The 19813-nt window shown below is 38.9% G+C and overlaps 5 protein-coding genes across 10 annotated transcripts; 3 read left to right on the top strand and 2 right to left on the bottom strand.

Annotated features, from left to right (window-relative positions):
- The first annotated feature begins 475 nt into the window (after positions 1–475).
- Positions 476–5454, top strand: LOC127251421 (sodium/hydrogen exchanger 1-like). The gene is made up of 14 exons (XM_051275099.1): positions 476–1170; positions 1310–1428; positions 1571–1668; positions 2128–2187; positions 2401–2447; positions 2556–2750; positions 3271–3317; positions 3490–3556; positions 3697–3797; positions 3913–4014; positions 4157–4295; positions 4372–4434; positions 4523–4606; positions 4707–5454. The coding sequence occupies exons 1-14, from the start codon at positions 1021–1023 to the stop codon at positions 5007–5009; spliced, it is 1575 nt and encodes a 524-aa protein (XP_051131056.1). The 5' UTR covers positions 476–1020; the 3' UTR covers positions 5010–5454.
- Positions 5455–5594: 140 nt separating this feature from the next.
- Positions 5595–6244, top strand: LOC127251430 (uncharacterized). The gene is made up of 2 exons (XM_051275114.1): positions 5595–5802; positions 5900–6244. The coding sequence occupies exons 1-2, from the start codon at positions 5659–5661 to the stop codon at positions 5981–5983; spliced, it is 228 nt and encodes a 75-aa protein (XP_051131071.1). The 5' UTR covers positions 5595–5658; the 3' UTR covers positions 5984–6244.
- A 597-nt stretch (positions 6245–6841) lies between these two features.
- LOC127251423 (rho GTPase-activating protein 2-like) lies at positions 6842–8589 on the bottom strand. 4 transcript variants are annotated; one of them, XM_051275106.1, is made up of 5 exons: positions 8291–8589; positions 7978–8016; positions 7781–7901; positions 7361–7711; positions 6842–7279 (listed from the first exon to the last, which is right to left on the bottom strand). In XM_051275106.1, the coding sequence occupies exons 1-5, from the start codon at positions 8587–8589 to the stop codon at positions 6842–6844; spliced, it is 1248 nt and encodes a 415-aa protein (XP_051131063.1). The 4 variants fall into 4 exon arrangements, with proteins under 4 accessions (XP_051131063.1, XP_051131061.1, XP_051131064.1 ...); XM_051275104.1 differs by having other exon boundaries at positions 7361–7901; XM_051275107.1 differs by lacking the exon at positions 7978–8016.
- A 4913-nt stretch (positions 8590–13502) lies between these two features.
- LOC127251426 (histone H2AX) lies at positions 13503–14445 on the bottom strand. Its single transcript, XM_051275111.1, has 2 exons — positions 14144–14445; positions 13503–14022 (listed from the first exon to the last, which is right to left on the bottom strand). Exons 1-2 carry the CDS (start codon positions 14345–14347, stop codon positions 13801–13803), a joined length of 426 nt encoding a protein of 141 aa, XP_051131068.1. The 5' UTR covers positions 14348–14445; the 3' UTR covers positions 13503–13800.
- A 353-nt stretch (positions 14446–14798) lies between these two features.
- On the top strand, positions 14799–19764 carry LOC127251422 (LEC14B protein-like). 3 transcript variants are annotated; one of them, XM_051275101.1, is made up of 10 exons: positions 14799–14955; positions 15252–15834; positions 16017–16136; positions 16775–16852; positions 17577–17750; positions 18179–18256; positions 18380–18555; positions 18697–18855; positions 18939–18999; positions 19293–19764. In XM_051275101.1, the coding sequence occupies exons 2-10, from the start codon at positions 15415–15417 to the stop codon at positions 19476–19478; spliced, it is 1452 nt and encodes a 483-aa protein (XP_051131058.1). In that variant the 5' UTR covers positions 14799–14955; positions 15252–15414; the 3' UTR covers positions 19479–19764. The 3 variants fall into 3 exon arrangements, with proteins under 3 accessions (XP_051131058.1, XP_051131059.1, XP_051131060.1); XM_051275102.1 differs by having other exon boundaries at positions 14805–14964; XM_051275103.1 differs by having other exon boundaries at positions 14820–15057.
- Positions 19765–19813: the final 49 nt, after the last annotated feature.

Here is a 19813-nt window from a genome sequence, read left to right as displayed (position 1 = left end):
TCAATCCCAGAGATGAATATGAAGCAGAGACAGAGGTTGAGAGCAAAGACATAGCCCACCTTATCAGTCCCAAATCTTTGGAACATGAAAAGGAGAATCAGGATCCCAATAGACACCCAAACTGTTCTATCTGTCCAATTAACTTAGCTTGTCATAAATCAATGATCATGGCATACAGTTGGCTTACCTTGTGTCATAGCAGATGTAGCTTCCTTGATCCCATCCACTGCTATGACACTGCATCATAGCCAAAGATGATAACTTTTGCCCTCTCGACTCTCCGCTTCTCCCATTGACCCCGGACTCACTTTTGCTAGTCGGCATATAAGTGAATATAAAGAATGTGTACGTAGACTGGAAAACTCATAGAGGGGCGATGTCCCGATGTCTCCGTGCACCTCGCCAATGCTCTGGAACGCTAGTTGCACTTATAATAGGATAGATCATCACCAAACAATCTTACTTCCCAGAATGTGTGTACATATGTCCGGTTGGATCGGGAAGGAATAATGCATTGCATTCATTGTGTTAAAACCCAACGACAAGAACACACGCTGAATTACTACTCTGTATATACATACACATATGAATACGATCAATCCCATTTCTACCATCCTGCTTAATCATTCTATTATGATCCTCGTTTTGCAATTGAATTCTTTGAATTATTGTGATGTGAGAGCTTACCTTGGGTCTATTCAATCTCCGATGGGCTAAAAGGTCTATGTTCTGGGCATATGACTAATAAGAAAATGAATTAAAGCCCAATTATTTGAAGTATTGGGCCTTGAAATGAAAGGCCCAAACTGAAATGACTCCTCTGAACTGATCGCGGCGTGGAGTCCCTTCACGGGCAGGTAGCATTATAGTTACTTCATTGCTGTTTTACTCAATCAGCGAAACGTACGCCCGGGAATCTATGGAAATTCCCCTGCATTCGGAATAGTAAACCTCCCATCTGCATTAACCTGCTCTTCTAGATTAGTTGGTTGCTGAGCTGCCTGCCTGAGTTCCGTGATCATGGGTTTGGGAGGCGTGGCTGCTGTTTCCGCTCAGGCTTCCGTTGAGTCCATCACACTTTTCGTCGCCCTCCTGTCCGTGTGCATCGTGATCGGACATCTTCTGAAAGAGAATCGCTGGTTTAACGAGTCCATCAATGCTCTTTTTATTGTGAGTTCTCTAATTTTCGTTATGAACGTGATGATGATTCCTATATTGGTTGGTTGCGGCGTCGGATTCGGAATTATTTTATTAGTTTCTGGTTCCATTATTGTCGTACTCGAAAATTAATTTAATGGTTCGACGACAGGGTTTGGCTACTGGAATAGTTCTGTTGCTGACAAGTAAAGGAGTGAACTCACGTGTTATGGAATTTAATGAAGAGCTATTTTTCATATACCTTTTGCCGCCTATTATATTTAATGCTGGGTGAGTATTGGTTTTCTTAGCTGTTTTCTTTGTATGTCTAACGTATTAATATCCAGTTTTCTTCATGTGAGTATATTTTGTTCGTGATAATTAATTTCGTGTTGGACCGTCATGGTGGCTGTGCATTTTTATTATCAACCAGGTTCCAGGTTAAGAAAAAGCGGTTTTTCAAGAACTTTGCGACTATTTCGATGTTCGGTGCTGTCGGCACAGTGATATCCTTCTGCATCATTTCCTTTGGTATTGTTTCACTATCAATTGATGCATGGAAATAAATAGAATTCATAGCTTACAAAGGGCTAATTCTCCTTAAACAGAGTATGAACAATGTATTCCTTTGTTATGGTAATTGATAATACCACATGTATTGTCTCTCATATTTTTGTTGTGACCTCATTTGCATTGAATCTTGGTATATCCTGCTACTCATATTTGATTCTGCACCAAACTGGATCTTTTTAGTTCGAGCTTCCATTGAAAATTATAAGTTGAAGTCTGCCTGCATCACTTATTGCACGTAATATGTTCAGGTATTAGTCTGTTAATGTATATATATTGTCTGATCATGCTTTCTTTTCCCTGTGTACTCATCCCTGCAACTTCTGTCTTTCCTTTTCTATTGCATTTAGTTGCTCTATGTTCACTAGCACCAATCTCACAGTATTTGTCCTAGCAGTGCTAATACTTAAAATCTCGCAGGTGTGAAAGTGGTGTTTGAGGCACTGGACATGGGCTATTTTGAACTTCAGGATTATCTTGGTAGATTTGCAGTAGTTCAGGATTTATTTTCATCTTGTGGTTATTACATGCTGGCAATTTTTTTATGGGATATTCATGTATGATTAATATTCAAGAGATATTTGTCTGGCTCTTGGTTGTTTGCTTTCAACTCCTCTGGCCTTGTTTATTTTAGTGGATATATCTATGTACAGACATTTGATCTTGATAGTTGAACTACGGTTGTTTATGCAGCTATTGGAGCCATCTTTTCAGCTACAGATTCTGTCTGCACATTGCAGGTATGAATACATGCCCCCCGTTTTTGTTCTAGCCAGGAATGAGAAAGTGTTTATCTGACAAGGAAGTGAAGGGCACCTGATAAGTCAGTAATTTCGTTTGGTTGGCAGGTTCTTGATCAGGAAGAAACACCTTTGCTCTACAGTATTGTTTTTGGTGAGGGCGTGGTGAATGATGCCACATCAGTGGTGCTTTTCAATGCAATTCAGAAATTTGACCTCTCAAATCTTAACATGGAGGTTGCAATGAAGTTCCTTGGCAGTTTCTTCTCTTTGTTCATAACCAGCACCTTGCTGGGTGTCATGGTGAGACTGTCATTCCTTCCTCTTACTTGTGTAAATGGCCCATGGGTAACACAACAGTGTTTTCTCATTTAGCTTCTGTAGCTTAAATTCTATGAAGTATTTTTGGCTTCCCATGTCGATTTAAATATTATAAAAAATTAATTGTTTTCATAATTTGTTGATGGCAAGTACAGCCTAATCAATATTTACAGATGCTTGCAATGATTCAAAAATCTGTTTTATACTCATAGATTGCCCCTGAAAAAAAAGGTTCACTGCCTTGTTAATTTAAATTTCTATTCATACATTATTTTAGAAATAAACTCCTGAATGAAAGGATTAAGGCAAAATGAATGGCCATTGTGTTAGCTATGGCGATGTGAAGGAACAAATGGTGTGAAGAAACATAGCTTGAACAAAATGGATGTCCATCTATTCATGTGAACTATTGACTTGAATAAAGGAAATTCTAGTTTTGTTTAGCATGGAAATTTTATATTTGTCAATTACAATATTCTGATGGCCTTATTTTTAAATGCAGATTGGCTTGCTATGTGCCTATATCGTAAAAGAGTTGTACAATCAAAGGTATGAAAAGGCTGGAAAATTTTCGGCTTATTAATGTTGAGGGAGTAGATTTTCCAGCACCATGCGCATCTGTTGAATTAATGAGCTGTTATTTACTTCAATTATATATCTTTTCAATGTATCCTTTGACGATTCTGATAGTTATTCTAAGCTATTGATGTCCAAATTTCAGGCATTCAACTGATCAAGAAGTTGCTTTGATGATTCTCATGGCTTACCTTTCTTACATGATAGCTCAGGTCCTTTCTGATTTCATGCTTCCCTTGACTTTCTATTATAAATTTTTGCTGAACTGTTATCCTTAAATTTAGGAATGCCATTCCTCATATTATTTTTTAATTATGATTAACAGCCACACATTATCATGTCTATCTTGCAGCTCTGTAACTTGAGTGGAATTCTTACTGTGTTCTTTTGTGGAATTGTTATGTCACATTACACATTATACAACATGACTGCAAGTGCTAAGGTCACCACAAAGTAAGACCTGCTTTTAGGAGCATTATATCAACCCATACCCACCTCCCAACACATACACAAGGAAGAAAAAGAAAAAGCCCAGCAAGATTTGTTTTATTAACTTGCTTTTCTGCAGGCATGTATTCGCCACGATGTCGTTCATTGCAGAGACATTTATCTTCCTTTATGTTGGTATGGATGCATTAGACATTGAAAAATGGGCATTTGCAAGCGAAAGGTAATGTAGCATCTTTTGAGTTCTCCAAATTGTTCATTCCTTCACTTTCAAACATCATAATTCACTTCTGTTTTTAATCATAGCACTTCTGTTTACTAGTTCCAACTATTTTATTGCCTCTGCTTGTTTTGAAATATCGCAGCCCTGGAAAATCCATTGCAGCAAGTGCAGCATTGCTTGGCCTAGTTGCAGTTGGCAGAGCAGCATTTGTTATCCCATTGTCCCTGTTATCCAACCTCACAAAAATGTCTAAGCTTGACGAAATTGATTACAGGCAGCAGGTACTTTCCCCTACAGTTTGGAAGTCTGGGATAGTTGTTTATTTCCAGGCATAATAACCAATATGGCTGAACACAGCTAACAATTTGGTGGGCTGGTCTAATTCGAGGTGCAGTTTCCATGGCTTTGGCATATAATCAGGTAATTATTTACATGTATGTAATGATTAATGATTGATATTATCAAACAATCAAGACTTATTAATCCAATGACATTTTTTCTTTTTCAGTTTGCGAAATCTGGACATACTAAGACGCCTGGGAATGCAATTATGATCACTAGTACCATCACCGTTGTCCTCTTCAGCACAGTGGTGCGTAAATGATTTCAGTGCTGCTATTTGAATTTGGGACATAAAATTTGTTGGTACATTATGAATTGTGATACTACTTGTTTGTTTGGTTGTGTTGAAGGTATTTGGATTTCTGACAAAGCACTTGATAAATACTCTGCTTCCTGAGGATGTCAGCGGATGTTCCAGTCAGTCCATGGCGACGCTCCCCCTCCTGACCAGTAGTTTAGAATCAGAAGCCGAACATGGAAATGGACGTGGAGAGGTTCCGCGGAGACTGAGTCTGCAGATGCTGCTGACCACCCCAACCCACGTAATCCATCAATACTGGCGAAGATTTGACAACTCTGTAATGCGGCCGATATTCGGGGGCCGAGGATTTGTTGTTGAGTTTGTGGGAAGAAGCATGCATGAACGGGGCTAAATAACAAGAAGAAGAAGAAAAGAAGGAACCAACCATTTTGAATGGGAGTATAGTCCAGTTAATGTATGTATGTATATACATATACATACATACATAGGTAGGTAGATATATACGTTGAGCTTAGTGCGAGTGTTTTTGTCAATCTTGCACCCATCGTAGGCAGGCAGGATGGTTGGTTGTTTCATAAACTTGATATCACGAGACTAAGAGGAGAGACTGACTGGTGGGTCGTATTCTTGTATATAAAAGGTTTGCTTAGTTTTGCTTTAAATTATTAAATGATTTATTTTTATTGAAATTTTTTCTCAATGTTTGAATTTTGAGTTAAAGAGATTTGAATAGTAAAAGTTTTAAATTTAAATAATTGTACGAAATGAAATATAAATAGGTATTTCATGCTTTGATGAGTAGTAGAAATTTTTGAATAATCCGGAATTTTTGAAGAATTTTCAAAATATTACTAAAATCTTGATCTAAATAAATAAATTTTGTATAGTAAAACAAAATTTTGTGTATTAATAAATAAATAGAATATTTTAAATGTATATTTATATATGTATATATATATTGAATATATTTTGTTTGATGTTTTCCTGCAATTTCTGTTCAAATTGAGGGGCGCAAACATAACTAGCAGCAAATTGGGTAAATGGAATCGGCAGCAGATACTCCGATGAAGCAGAATCAGGATGGTGGTTTTGGTGGTCAAGGAGATGATAGTAAGAGAGAAGAGACGAATAAACCCTATTTCAGGCCAGCCAAAGACGACACCAAACCTCTGCTCCAAGATCCGGTAATTATTAATCTCCCGATTTGTGTCTTCTGCATCCCCTTTGCTGCTCCCACGCATGCCCTTATTTTTTTTAGTTGTTTCGTCGAATCTTCTGTAGATTTTGAGATCGGACCCGATTGAGACGGAGGAAGCTGTGCTGCGGTTGCCTCCTTTGCCAGACTGCCTCAGGCCGAAATCATGAGGCGATTGAATTTTGTACGCATTGCTTTCATGTGATTGCTGGCTGCCCATTTCTCAGGCACTGATAATGCTCCGACCTGGATTTTGGGTCTGGTAGTGGAACAGAAGCTCTTTTGCATTCGATTTGTACTATGAATTAGTTCATTCTGGATCTGATCGAGTAGCAAGCAAGTTGATGTTAGGTGCTAGGCATCATCTGAACTTATGTAGCTCAATTTCTGCCATTGACACATATATGGAATCTGAATCGCGTTTGCTATCATACTTGTGTGTGACTGTTAACATGACAATCTTTTAGAGCAATGGCTGACCATATGTTACTCTGGTAACTGATTACTGATGTTGCAATTCATAAAACTGAATATTCAATGGATTTCTGTTTGACCGCAGCAGAGGATGCAAAGACATTCCAGCTACAAATTCGAACATTGCAAAGGTGATTTTTCATTCTTAGGAAGACAGCCTTCTCTAATGGTTATGATAATCGATTCCTGCAGATTTTTGTGCTATTTTTCTTTTGTTTCTTTGACAAATACATGATCATTGGATAGAAATTGATATGCTTGTAGTTGGTTAAGAAATTGTTGAGCTGATGAGCTATAGGGCAGATCGACCTCCATCATCCCCCCTGTTTACAGAAGATCAAAATAGGTGAGTTAATATTTTTTCTGGTGCAGAGATAAGAAAAGATGAGACTAGCCAGGTTTGATTGTCAATAATTGCCTAAATCAAAATGCAGAAATGTACAGAAGCATCCATGGCTACGAAGAGTGTCATATTACAGATACTGCTAGCAAGCTGGCTACTGGTTTTGCATCAACATTAGGGCCTAAAAGCTACTGAACTTAATCTCGAGTTTTCATCCCCGGTGGCGGCGTGCTATTGCATGAACATGAGAATCTGCCTTCAAGGAGGAATTATTGCTTACGGGGCTCGGATGTTCCCTGCACAGTATCCTCTCTAATTGTTTCCGGAAGCCATCTTTAGCGCTTTCGCTGTCGTCTAGTTGTCTTAAGAAGCAATATTCAATTTCACTCAATGACTCTACTTCATCTTTGTCTTCATTGCAGGAGCTGTAGTAATCTTGCTGCTCTTCATCCTCTGAATCACGGCCTACCAATTCATAGCTGGCGTCCGTCTCACGTTGGCCATCATATTCCCCATCTGAGAATCGAGACGGCCTGGATGAGTCCGCCCCACCAGCTCCCTCCCGATCTTTTAACCTTTTCAGTATAAGTGTCTTCAGCAAGTTCATCACTTGAACAGCATGCTCGAGCGCAGTCACCGGATTCAACACCTGGGCTTGGCAAACACAGAAAAACAGTTAGGCGAGCAAGGAAACTCTAGCACAAACTTCTAACAGCTTTGTTTGGATCACCTGCGTCATGTTGGGCGCAAAAACCATGGCAATGTTTCTGGCATTCATCTTGTTGGATCCTTCTTGCTCGACAACATCAGCCATGAGATCAATAGCCCAGGCGAGCAAGGCCTTCTCAGTTGGCTTTAACTGCTTGATAAGCTCAACGCATTCCTCCTCTGTATTGCACTGCGACACCTGTTCTGGCGAAAGCCCATCAAGGACACCAGATGGGAGCTCCCGAAACCATGCTTTGATCAAACCTGCTAGACAGTGGACATCAATGTCTTCAGGCACAATGCCTCTGTTGAGCTGGTCTCTTACATATTCCTCTTGGCTATTCTCTGGATTTATACGAAAGATGCCCTCCGCCTGTCGATAGCACAGCTGGTGGAATAAGCAAGACAGAAAGAGTAATAACAGTGGAAAATCAAGAGTCACCTTGAGACCGCCATGGGAGTACAGCTTCTGCTGCATCAGCAAGAGAATTGTTGGGACAGTATTGCCTCTACCGTCGTAAGACCACTGCATAGATTCGGCAGAGACACCACACACACTTGCACTGCATTGAATTCTCAGTTAATTTGGTGTGTGTGCTAAGTTTAGGAAATGGAATCTACCATGATAAAAATGCTTACAAGAATGAATGATTTTTATTTTCTTGCAGCAAATTGTCCCTGGAAATATCAATGATATCATCTCATCTGAGAAGAAGGCCAAAAGCCTCCAGCTACAGGTACGTACGTTTGTTCGTTTAGAGTGTTAAGAAATGCATAATTATTATGTTCTTGCCATTAATTAATTAACCAATTTCTTTCAAACTTTGGTGTGTGAGTGTGACAGACAATCTTAATTGTGAAAGCGAAATCCTTTTGTCAGTTAATGCAACATCAGATCTGAACATAAACATCACAGCCAACCCAAGAAGGAGGATTGGATTTGAATATGTACCTGGCACTAGGGGGTTTGGGAGGAATTTCGAGCTCAAACTCGAGGGGAAGGCCGAGGAAGCCATGGAATCTGTCGAAAGTGACATGGGTGAGGTGCTGGACATCGGTGGGCCAGCCGATTTCCATGTGACGGAGTCCGACGGCGGACACCACTTCCTGGTCGGGCCTATCCACTCGGCACGTTGACGCCATGGATTTCCTTAAAGCTGACAGCACAAAGTCCACCAACGAAAGCTGCTGCTGCTGCTGCTTGGCTCGTTCTTCATCCTCGCCCAAACTAGATGATGATGATTTCGTCATCACTTTGCTTCAATATTTTTTTTGGGTTCCACTCTCCGATGACCGATCTCTTTTCTTTTCTTCCCTTTGAGTGGGGATGAAGAGATGATAGCTGTATAATTACTGTGGCAGCAGAAGAATAGCAGAATAGCATAGCATTCAAGAAGGGTGGGTGGGGTTTCTGAACTTTCAAGCCATTTCTACTTGCTTTTTATTTACCATGTATTTAATTGAGAGAGAGAGAGAGAGAGAGAGAGAGAGAGAGAGAGGGAGGGAGGGAGGGAGTTTTGTGGACTGTGGTAATTATTTCAAAATATTTCTATTAATTGCATTTGGCGAAGAAAGATTCAAACAGTTGGGAGGATGAGTTGACTGATGTGTTGGCGTTGTATCTTGTGTGAAGTTTTTTTTTTTTTGTTTGTTTGATAGAGAGTGGTTATTAGTTTGGTCACCTGATGATGATGCTTGAATGATGTTGCCACCTACCAATTAACTAACTCTCTGCTTTCTTTAATTGTTCAAATATATCTGTATCACCAAGTTGTTTGTTGACGACAATAAAATCAATTTAGCACCACGCATTTCAATTTTCAAATCGATAATTGTCCTCCAACATCAATCAAAATAGATATTTTTGTTCTTGGAAACTGTAACTTCACGGATGGTCAGGGACATGGCATTGAGCCCAAAAACTTTTCTTGTCTTTGTCTGTCCAGCACCACATATTAAAGAAGGGCTGGCTTGGCTATTGTTGTCATCTTGCCTTGCATAGTTAAATGGTTACCATATATGAGATTAAAATTATTTATATGTTACTACAACTCATTCTTGTTTTTAAGTGTCCAAAGGAAATAAAACTTTTCCCTTTCTTATGGCTTATTGTGTGTTTGTTTGTATAAAGCCATTTGGTGAACAAGAAGAGCAAATTATGGAACTCAACTTTGTGCGATAAAAAAATATTGTTAGCTTTCTTGCTTTTATACTTGTAAAGTGCTTTACAAATGGAAAGGTTCAAAGGAGTTGTGAGATACGTACTTTGTTGTGAATGAATGTCCTCAAGGACTCTTGAATATACCACTTGATCTGAACAAAGGAATCTAAACAGCTCACAATCACTATGAATGAATGCATTGGATTGGATTGGATTCCAACCATTTTTTAATCCTTTTCATTTCTTTCTTATAATTAAAATCAAGAATGTAAGTAAAGGGTAGATTGATCATCATCACCTTAATCTTTTGTAGTCCTGTAAACCACAACTTTTATGCCAGCGACAACAGGACTTTCCAGATGCATCTGTTTGAGCTATGGCAACAGTGTCTTGCAAACAATAGTCAGCCATTGCCATCATCTCAAGTGAAGTTCAATCAAGTTGTGTGGCCAGCCTTGTGTAGGACCTTGTATGTTGAGCTTCTAATGAGAAGAAATTAGCACCAGATGAAGTAACTTAACTATTGGTCAGGTCACTACTTTTACCTGCTGCATTCAGGTCTCCTATAAAACGTTTTCTGGAGATGAGTCCACATAGTGGATAGGAGGGGGCCAGGGATAATCAATTTAGGAATGACAACCAAATGATCAATCCACTCCCAGTCACTAGTATGATAAGTTGCAATAGTTCACAACGCATACCGTAATAGTTTGTTGAGGAGGAAAGGGTGATAAGGTGCCCCTGAGCAAACCATTACACACTCAAAAGAGCTTGTATGCAACTTGTTCTTGCAGAATTCTGTTATTCGGTCAGGCTGCCATACACTAAGTGAGGTTTAGATATATTTCAACTTCTATGCCAAGAAAGATAGAAACTTGACATAATCTAGAAAAAGACAGCGCTCAATAATCACAATTTATGCATGGATCTGAATGATATACCTGAATGTTGCAAGACCAGTTTCTCTTGCATTAGACCTTAAGCCCTCCACATGGTGGTTTTGAGTAGGATATGACCTGCGATAATTCTGAGAGCTACAGAGGCAGTTGCACCACCAAAAAATGGAAGAAAATAAGTCATACTGTGCCTGAAGCATCTCTCCAACCACAAAGCAGAAACATTCCATCTTGCTGGGCACTTGCAGCCGCATGCCTACAAGAACAAGCATTTAATTCCACAATCTTTCTTGTGAACATAATGGAAATAATTTTCTTGTGTCTGCTAAAGATCTATCAGTATCTAAGAGATGAAAATTTGAATCAAAAGCTCCAAGTTTACCACCATGAATAATCCCAGGTCTCTCAGTGAATTAAGTTACACCACAATTGGTTTCACCATTAAATTATCCTCCCAAAATAACAAAAAGATAAGTTTAAAAACTATATAGTTCTTGAAATATTTAAAAATGAGCACCACTGGGAGCAGTAAGTAGAGAACTCACATTCTAGCATAAGGCCTATCACCTTTAGAAATAACCCTTCTGCTGCACATTGGTTTCTGCTAGGTATCCAAACCCCAAGCATCTGATAGAAACCTTTTTTCGCTGCATAAGGTATCATTTTATATAAGTCTTTCCATGCAATAAAGCAATACATCCACGGCAAATGATTCCTGTAGAAAACACAGATATGAAGGGAAAGAAGCCTTTGTTTGTTTTCTAGTTAGAACATTGAAGGAAAGAACATAAATCATCACTCCAGATAGCCCTGAAAATTGTAGAAGCAAAATTTAAAAACTGAGCACAGTAAGCTGCATGATCAAAACCAAAGAAACCAGGAGGAGCTTATGTATGCCCGCACCACAATTGCCTTCCTCAATGGCTTCAGCTCTTCCAAACACAATGTGACAAGATCCATGGGTCTTAGTCGCAGCCACTGCAGTAAGAGTGTGACCACAACACAGCCTCAGTGCATCCTCATCACGGTCCCAAAAGCTTTCCAAAGATTCATATGTAGGGTCTGAAGAAACCCACGCCTTTGATCCCATTAACAGTAAACCCAAATTCGGGCCAAGTATCAATCAGCTGGAAAAATGACAAGCTATAAAATAGTGACAATATTCAACCACGCAATATTAATGAAAAATAAGGGAACCCTAGGACTGATTTCGGTACACTAGGAACTGAATGCAATGAATCCAGCACAGCAGCCGGGGGTGCCAACAGTAAATGGAGTAGGTGTCAGATAACTCTCAGAACTAGTTAAACAGGAAACTGGCATAACAATGGATTCTTGTTCCAATATTGATCCTATAATCGCTTGTTACATTGAAGATGCAGATCAAGTTATGAATTGAGAAGAAAAGCAGGCCCACTGTCCCAGCATCATCAACTGACACTTGAAAAATGATTCTGTATTTCTATGGTATGGAACAGGTAGACAACTTAACTTATTTTCCCTTTTGAGTCTTTAAATGCGTTGATAGGATGTCTTAACTCCTCGAATGATGCCTTGCTGAGCCACAGTTTCGCCCTAACGTGCAGGTTGATGTAGGTGCCAATTTGATACTTTTTCACCCATAACAGCCACTTTATATTTGCTGTAAAATATGAGATGGATTAGGCTGTGACATGCGCCACCCGCATCCACCAAAGATCTTATAATTAAAGGACATTTCTGTAGCTACACTGTCACTCATTACAATGTGCAGCTAAGAAGTTGTGAAACTTGATTTCATGCATTAAGATCAAGGTTAATGGGAAAATTACCAATTTTGATAAGGGGAAACGCTGAAACATTGTGTGTAAATCTGTTGCCAGAGCTTGCCAATTTCAAAGAGAGAATTATGGATCTCTGTAAGGCCCTTTCTCAAAATTGGGATTGGTGCATTGACATCTTTTCCACATATCTCAACTTGATATTTCAGCTGCAGGAACACAACACCAAATGATGCTAGTAAATTCCCACAGTGAGGCATAAACACACTGTGATGGAGCTGTGGAAAACAATATGGATGATAGCTTACAAGGCTACCTCAAAACAAAACTAGCAAGTAAGCAAAGACAATTAATTATCAGGAGCACAAAAGTTTGGCAGACCTATCATAATAATACACAGCCAATCATCATACCTTACCCAGCTCAATGCTCTCTTTGAACTGCCTCATATCACAGTTTAGGTTCCTTACCATCTCAAGTGAATTGTGCAAACGTTCTCAGCATTCTTCATCCAAACATGCTAACAATCTGCTAAATATTAAACCTAATAGGTACAAGTCTTAGCATTTAGCATACAAATAGGAAGAAAAGCTATAGGTAAAGGCACAGTATAGCACGCGAGCAAGCAAGACATGAGAAATGACAACCCCTGGAATTCAACAGTTCAAAGCTTTGTCATGGAATTCAAGCTTCAACAGGAGGCTGAACATAACAGTTGAGAGCTTTGCCATTAATTCATTTTTCCTCTTTACATTAAAGTCAGCAGATTTTACAAGAAACTATACACCAACTTGCCTGCGTATGCAGCTCATATTAACAAATAGCAACCACATTTTGCTTAACATTTTAAAACAAAGTAAGTTGAAAACAAAAGACACTGGCAAGCAAACAATGAATCAAGGAAAAACACCAGTGCCAGAGGAACAGTAAAGCCCTGTCAGGAGACAATCATTCATCAAAGACATTCACAGTACAATTTATTTGCTTGATTGCTTTGTTCAGTTAAACAGGCTTAGGGTAATACTGATTTAACAATCAGTAAGGAATATACATTTAATTATGTGTGTAAAGTTGTTCTCACAGAACAAGAACTATATTGTACATTAAAACCATAGTTTAGTATAATGATGAAAGGATAAAAATATTGCCCACAATAAAACCTCGCAAAGTGCTGCACAACAAATAATTCTGCAAGAAAGAAATTTGTCAAGCTAATTCCAAAAACCAAGATAACTTTCAAAGTTCATCACCAATAGCAGCTTTGTTTTAATATACAATAATTAAAGGAATACACACCCTCCCACACACACATATATATATAACCAAACTGAGATCACAGGATTCATCTGGTCTGTAACTTTTCAACTATTAAAAATAGCATCTTCCACCGACAAGACGTAACATCTGATTGTTGGAACCAAAATTAATCACGTAATAAATCAAATTTACAAGACAACTGAAGAAATAATATATCAAAATAAAACACTGATGTAAAAGAAATTAACGTATCTCAGAAGTACCATTATATCAAAACCGATCAACTCAAAATGGGGACTTTATACATCGACCAGACATCGTGCACACCGGATTAATCAAAACCTTTATAGATTATATCCATTTACCACAACGGCCTACTCAAAAAGACCTAGAATTCTTGCGACGCTGATCCAATCTCTTTGGATTGCCCGCCAGCTTTCTTCGGCAGCAAGTTCTGGTGAATATTGGGCAACACGCCACCATTTGCAATAGTAACATTCCCCAACAACTTACTCAATTCCTCATCATTTCGAACAGCCAACTGGATGTGCCTGGGCACAATCCTGTTCTTCTTATTGTCCCTTGCGGCATTCCCCGCAAGCTCTAAAACCTAAACGAATTATTTCAATAAACAAGAAATTATAAGAGACAGAAAAGAATCAAATCAAAATGGCAATCACGAACATAGATATTCTACATAAAGATCAAGGGCAACGAGAAACGAACGCTACCTCGGCAGCAAGGTATTCGAGAACTGCGGAGAGATAAACAGGGGCACCAGCACCAACACGCTCCGCATACTTCCCAGCCTTGAGAAAACGCGCGATCCTACCGACTGGAAACTGCAGGCCAGCCTTCGACGAACGCGATACGGATTTCGAAGCCTTAGGCTTGCCTCTGCCGCCTTTCGTGGAACTCGCCGCTGTAGAACTCATCTTTCCGAAACGCAATGTGTGAGTCCGAAACCCTAAAAAAGTCCCTTAACAGATGCAGAAATCGATTGGAGAAGAAGCCCTCGATGAAAATGAGGTTCAGTGGGACGTCAAAATATATAGAAACTAGTGCTTAAATCTGATTGGTTGACAGAGAATGGTGCGGATCGCCAGGCTGGCAACAGATTTAATTGGAGCGAAAAACCAAAAGGGGTTTTAAAATTTGGTGTTAATGGAGAAACTTTGGCGCGTGAAAATCTGATGGATTGGGCCTATTTTAAGGGCCTGGATTCGAATTTAGCCCAAATTAAATTTCTGGCCCAATTCATTAATTAAGGCTATGTCACGCGCTTTTCACGTGCGTCATTTTTTTATTTTTATCATATACTAATAATTGTATTATAATTATAACAAATTGATGTAAGAATATCATATACTAATAATTGTATTATATTATAGTAATAAGAGATAAGTCAGGCTGCAATCAGGAGCTCGGCATTTAGGTATGGATATATCCTATCTACGCCTAAGACTGGATAAAGAAGGAAACCCATCAGGACTAACAATTATCGTCGGTCGTCGCTCCAACTCAAGAGGAAGGATTTGTACGGGTCAGCGATGTGTGTGTGAAAATTTACGTCCTTGTGCTTTCGGCTTATGCGTGTACTGCAGTTTTTGAATATTGATTTTGCGTATTTTTGTGATTTGCCAAGGTTTGCTGCTGCCTTACAGTTTTTTTTTTTTTTTTTAATTTTATTTTGTGAGTTTTCTCGATTGCTTTGATTGAGGTGTAGCATACCGTGAGTTTGAAAGCTTGTGTGATACTTGGAACATACACGTAACTATAGTCGATGCTCTGAGTCTGAGCTATGTGATTGATTGCATGATTGTATGGCCTTGCCTGCAGGACCTAGGAATGCATATTGGTGGATTATGAATCCAGCTTTTGCGGTTTGGGCTTTGTGGTTTTGCTTGTTTTCCATCGGAAGAAAAATTAATGAGAATGGTATAAAGTATTAACTCCATCAGGTGCATCCTGTGCCAAACTTGAACCATTGGGGGGCTGTAAAATGTGGTTTGTGGCTCAAGGCGCTGGAATTGACAGTATGGGATATGCATTCAGTAAATTGGATGTTGATTGTGGAGCTGGTGATGGTTCTGTGGAGGATATTGGTAGCAATCCAAGTCCTAATCAGTTGGATTCGATGGGACATGATATTGCTCACTTAACAAAGCTTCAATCGGGACCAAATGAAAATTTTAGCCGAGTTATACCAGGGAAACACAAGGCTCCCATTTCAACGGTGAAGATGTTGGCTGGCCGAGAAGCTAATGTTTCTGGAAGAGGAAGGTTCTCAGCTGGAGACTGCTGTCATGTTCTTAGTAGATATCTTCCTGTCAATGGCCCCTTCCCTGTTGACCAGATGTCTACTAGAGCTTATGTATCACAATTCTCTGTGGATGGCTCCATTTTTGTGGCTGCATTTCAGGTATTGATCTAAGAATGAGTCCAATAGAAAATCTTATGATTTCTATTACAAAATTAGCCTCTAGCGTTGGTGAAGTTAGTCGGTTATAGTGAGAGCCTGTATCCCAATCAACTAGGTAACTTCCAGTCCATCAGAGTGATCTTCTTCATTGATCCCTATCCTTTTTATTTTTTCTGGAACAGGGAAGTCAAATTAAAATATATGATGTTGATGCTGGGTGGAGAGTTCTGAAAAATATTCTGGCCAGAAGCTTAAGATGGACTATCACCGACACATCCCTTTCTCCAGATCAGCGACACCTTGTAAGTTCTGGTGCAGCAGTTGATTGAACAAAATTTTAATCTTTCACTCAGTGTTATAATTGAATCACACCAAATATTTATTGGCAAGAAAGTTGTGCTTTTGTTTTTTGTCATAAGAAAATTTTGTCCATATTTTTTACACTAATTAAGCCTCATTGTCTTAGTGTATTTTTTGGATGCCAGTGCTGAGCTATTAAAATTAATTCAAGCTTCATTCTAGTTAAATCTTATAATAACACTTCCAGCTATATTCTGGCCTGAGTTATCAAGCATTTCAATAGTAAAAATTACTGTCATATGACGACAACCTTTACCATGCTTATCGCTATCTTGTTAATAAGTGTCCAGGTTGTTGTTTCTCACCAGCTTATTTCAGGTGTATTTAGAAATTCTAAAATGTGGGTGATTAGCTGGTCAGTTTGATGTATTATAGTTGAGCCTTTGTTTGGCAAACAACCTTAACTGGATAGCTGCAAGGATATATCTCGGCTATTTTTTTAGAGTGAATAATGAAGTTGTTGCATTGGTTTATCAAAGTAGAATCTAACCATTACACTTACCTTCTTTCTTCTTCTTTTTTTTTTTCTCTCTTTTGTCTGTATACATTTTTCACCTCAACTTGGATGCTGTTTTTGCAGATCTATGCTAGCATATCACCAACTATCCATATTGTTAATGTTGGATCTGGCACAAAACAATCTCTTGCTAACATCACAGTAAGAAACTGTTTGTTTACTTTTTCATACTTCTGGAATTACTTCTATGCATTTTGGTTCATGCTAGTGAATTTTTCATGGGCATTCCCTTTAAATTGAAGTGGCTTGTGTAACTAACTGCATCATTAAATTTTGTTCCCGGGGTTTCATTGAGCAAAAGAGTGATGGTTTCAAGTTCTCCTCTGTGCTGATTATAATGTAAAGAGCTCCTCCTATGTAAACTTAACATTTTAGGCATTTTACTAATTTCTTCCGCCTCCTTTGAAATAGTTGTTTGCACTAATAAACAACGTTTTTGTTTTGTCCTTCTCAATCCCAAACTTCTTATCTCTATAAGATAAATAACATGAGCAAGCAAGAGGCATACCACATGTCCTAGCAAAACGATGACACAAATTGTTTGAGCACACTTCCATGAGTTCTTGAATGGAATCACATTGTTTTCTGGGCATAGAGAAGTGTGTTATAAGCCAAAAACATGAATCTAATCATATATGATATCCTTTTCTGTTTAGTTCGCGTCAGGTTGAGTTTGACCTTGATGCCCTGGTTGTGTGATGATTTCCTAGGGACACCCTAGGTAGCAATGTGTTTTGCCTTTTAACATAGAAAATGTGTAGTTAATTGATGCTTTGGCTTATTCATTGTTTATTCCGAGTGAATGCATACAATCATTTGATTTTTTAAATATATATGATTGCTTTGATGCTTCTATGTTATGCAGGAAATCCATGATGGTTTGGATTTTACTTCTGATGATGAGGATTATTCTTTTGGAATTTTCTCTGTCAAATTCTCATGTGATGGGCAAGAAGTTGTTGCTGGGAGCAGCAATGGTGATATTTATGTGTATGACCTTGAAGCAAAAAAAATTTCTCTTCGAATTGCAGCACACATGGTAAAGTTTGCTTCCTTTATTCTTCCTTCAGACAGTTCACAGCCTCTTATATTTTCTGCCTTCATTTATGGCTCACTTTCTTAAATAAGTAGTTCCCTTCCTTGATCTTTTCATACTATCAAGATTTGAAAATCAAATGCAACAATGGCAACCATTTGTGGACAAAATTCTTTCACTTATTACATGAAAGTAGTACTATTATTAATCAGATTACCTACTGAAGAAGATATGACTCTTACTATCTGCAAATTGTGAAAGCTGCGTCATGGGTTCATAGACAATTTGTGGAAAGTTCTCTTTTAACTTTTATCTTCACTGTATGTGGATCAATTATTTGCTTCAGTTTCAATCTTTGACAATCTACCGAAAGAACTACTATTAATGTACCTAGTATGAAGTTTACAGTGCACATTCTCTTGTTTATGCAGTCTGACGTGAACACTGTATGTTTTGCTGATGACAGTGGCCATCTCATTTATTCCGGGAGTGACGATAACTTCTGTAAGGTAATTCATTATCCTGCCTCTATGCCATCCATCATTTGCTTTAGTTGAAAGGCCTTTTAAAGCACTGTTATTTGAAGGTGTCTGAATGATGAAATGTGCATATATTCTTGCCATTCGATATAGGTTTGGGATAGGCGCTGCTTCAGAGACAAAGGCAAACCGGCTGGAGTCCTTATGGGTCACCTTGAAGGCATTACCTTTATTGATAGTCGGAAAGATGGTCGATATTTAATATCCAATGGCAAAGATCAATGTCTCAAACTCTGGGATGTGCGGAAGTTGTCCTCTAATACCACTTGGTAGGATTCGTTTAGCCTCTGTATTGGTAAAATGTTAACAATGGTTTGGTTTTTCAGTAGTTCACACTGTTTTCTGCTATAGAGATAGAATTTTAAAGGCTGGAAAGTGGCATTTACACTTTACTTTGATCATTTGAACAGTTATCGAGGATACAGAAACTACGAATGGGATTACAGGTGGATGGAATACCCACAGCGTGCAAGAAACATGAAGCACCCGTATGATCAGTCAATCGCTACATATAAAGGCCACTCAGTCCTGCGTACACTGATCCGTTGCTACTTCTCGCCCGAATATAGGTTGGTTGCAAGAGCATCTTATTGGTACCTCTATGCATCCAGCTATCTAAAAACATGCTTTGTGTTCTATCATCATAATGCAGCACTGGGCAGAGATACATCTACACAGGATCTCACGATTCGAACATCTATGTTTATGATTTGGTACGTGTGAGACACCTTCCTTGACTAACTCATATTACTTTAGCAATTCTTCCCCCTATCATCTCTACTGTAATAATCACAAGAACCCTGCAATGGAGATTCTCAAAATCCATCAAAGATATAGATTGATGCCTAATTTTGTCAAATCCAATCGAAATTTGGAGGATGGCAAGCTTGGGATTCTGATGTTTTCAGAAACCATGATCATTAACCACTGTATTCTTTTTCCACACCAATCCTGGTGAATTCTATAGATTTCTTGTTCTTTTAATCTAACTATTGATGAGTGGCAGGTGAGTGGTGCACAGGTTGCTAAGCTCCAGCACCACAGATCGACCGTGAGGGACTGTAGCTGGCACCCATATTATCCCATGTTGGTAACTTCTTCATGGGATGGAGACATCGTCAAGTGGGAATTCCCCGGAAACGGAGAGCCTCCACGACCTACAAACTCCGACACCCGTGGTTCAGCTCGTTAGTTCAATGCAGAAAACCGATACACCACCACCTATCTGTATCCTGGCAGGCAATGATATATGAAGAAAGCAAGCAGTGAGCCTCCCCAAAAAAATTTGTGTTCTATTATATATGGTTTGTACATAAAACTGGTCTTCCAACATCAAATAATTAATGATCATGTCCCTCAGCTGCTCTGTATTGTACTGTGTGGTGCCTTTTGGAACAGCACTTGACATGGGCCCAATTCATTTTTGTTTGGGCCCAAGTAGTCCAACAAGTAGCACTTATAGAAAGGTCATTCGCTCACTTATTGTCAGTTTACTTGATTACCACTTGGTATTAATAAAAGGGTGTG

The sequence above is a fragment of the Andrographis paniculata genome, unplaced genomic scaffold, assembly GCF_009805555.1.
Source record: "Andrographis paniculata isolate CXL003 unplaced genomic scaffold, ASM980555v1 Contig45END, whole genome shotgun sequence".
Lineage (NCBI taxonomy): Eukaryota > Viridiplantae > Streptophyta > Magnoliopsida > Lamiales > Acanthaceae > Andrographis > Andrographis paniculata.
Note: the sequence above shows the minus strand (reverse complement) of the source record. Positions and strands in the feature narration are given on the sequence as shown.

Coding starts and splice junctions, on each gene's coding strand:
- LOC127251430 (XM_051275114.1), top strand. CDS start 5,659: ATGGAATCGGCAGCAGATACTCCGATGAAGCAGAATCAGGATGGTGGT. Junction 5,803..5,899: donor AACCTCTGCTCCAAGATCCG/GTAATTATTAAT, acceptor AATCTTCTGTAG/ATTTTGAGATCGGACCCGAT.
- LOC127251422 (XM_051275101.1), top strand. CDS start 15,415: ATGTGGTTTGTGGCTCAAGGCGCTGGAATTGACAGTATGGGATATGCA. Junction 15,835..16,016: donor TTTTTGTGGCTGCATTTCAG/GTATTGATCTAA, acceptor TTTCTGGAACAG/GGAAGTCAAATTAAAATATA. Junction 18,257..18,379: donor GTGACGATAACTTCTGTAAG/GTAATTCATTAT, acceptor CATTCGATATAG/GTTTGGGATAGGCGCTGCTT.
- LOC127251423 (XM_051275104.1), bottom strand. CDS start 8,589: ATGACGAAATCATCATCATCTAGTTTGGGCGAGGATGAAGAACGAGCC. Junction 8,017..8,290: donor CCCAAACCCCCTAGTGCCAG/GTACATATTCAA, acceptor TGATATTTCCAG/GGACAATTTGCTGCAAGAAA. Junction 7,280..7,360: donor TTGCGCCCAACATGACGCAG/GTGATCCAAACA, acceptor TGCCAAGCCCAG/GTGTTGAATCCGGTGACTGC.
- LOC127251421 (XM_051275099.1), top strand. CDS start 1,021: ATGGGTTTGGGAGGCGTGGCTGCTGTTTCCGCTCAGGCTTCCGTTGAG. Junction 1,171..1,309: donor CCATCAATGCTCTTTTTATT/GTGAGTTCTCTA, acceptor GTTCGACGACAG/GGTTTGGCTACTGGAATAGT. Junction 4,015..4,156: donor TGGGCATTTGCAAGCGAAAG/GTAATGTAGCAT, acceptor GAAATATCGCAG/CCCTGGAAAATCCATTGCAG.
- LOC127251426 (XM_051275111.1), bottom strand. CDS start 14,347: ATGAGTTCTACAGCGGCGAGTTCCACGAAAGGCGGCAGAGGCAAGCCT. Junction 14,023..14,143: donor TCGAATACCTTGCTGCCGAG/GTAGCGTTCGTT, acceptor TAATTCGTTTAG/GTTTTAGAGCTTGCGGGGAA.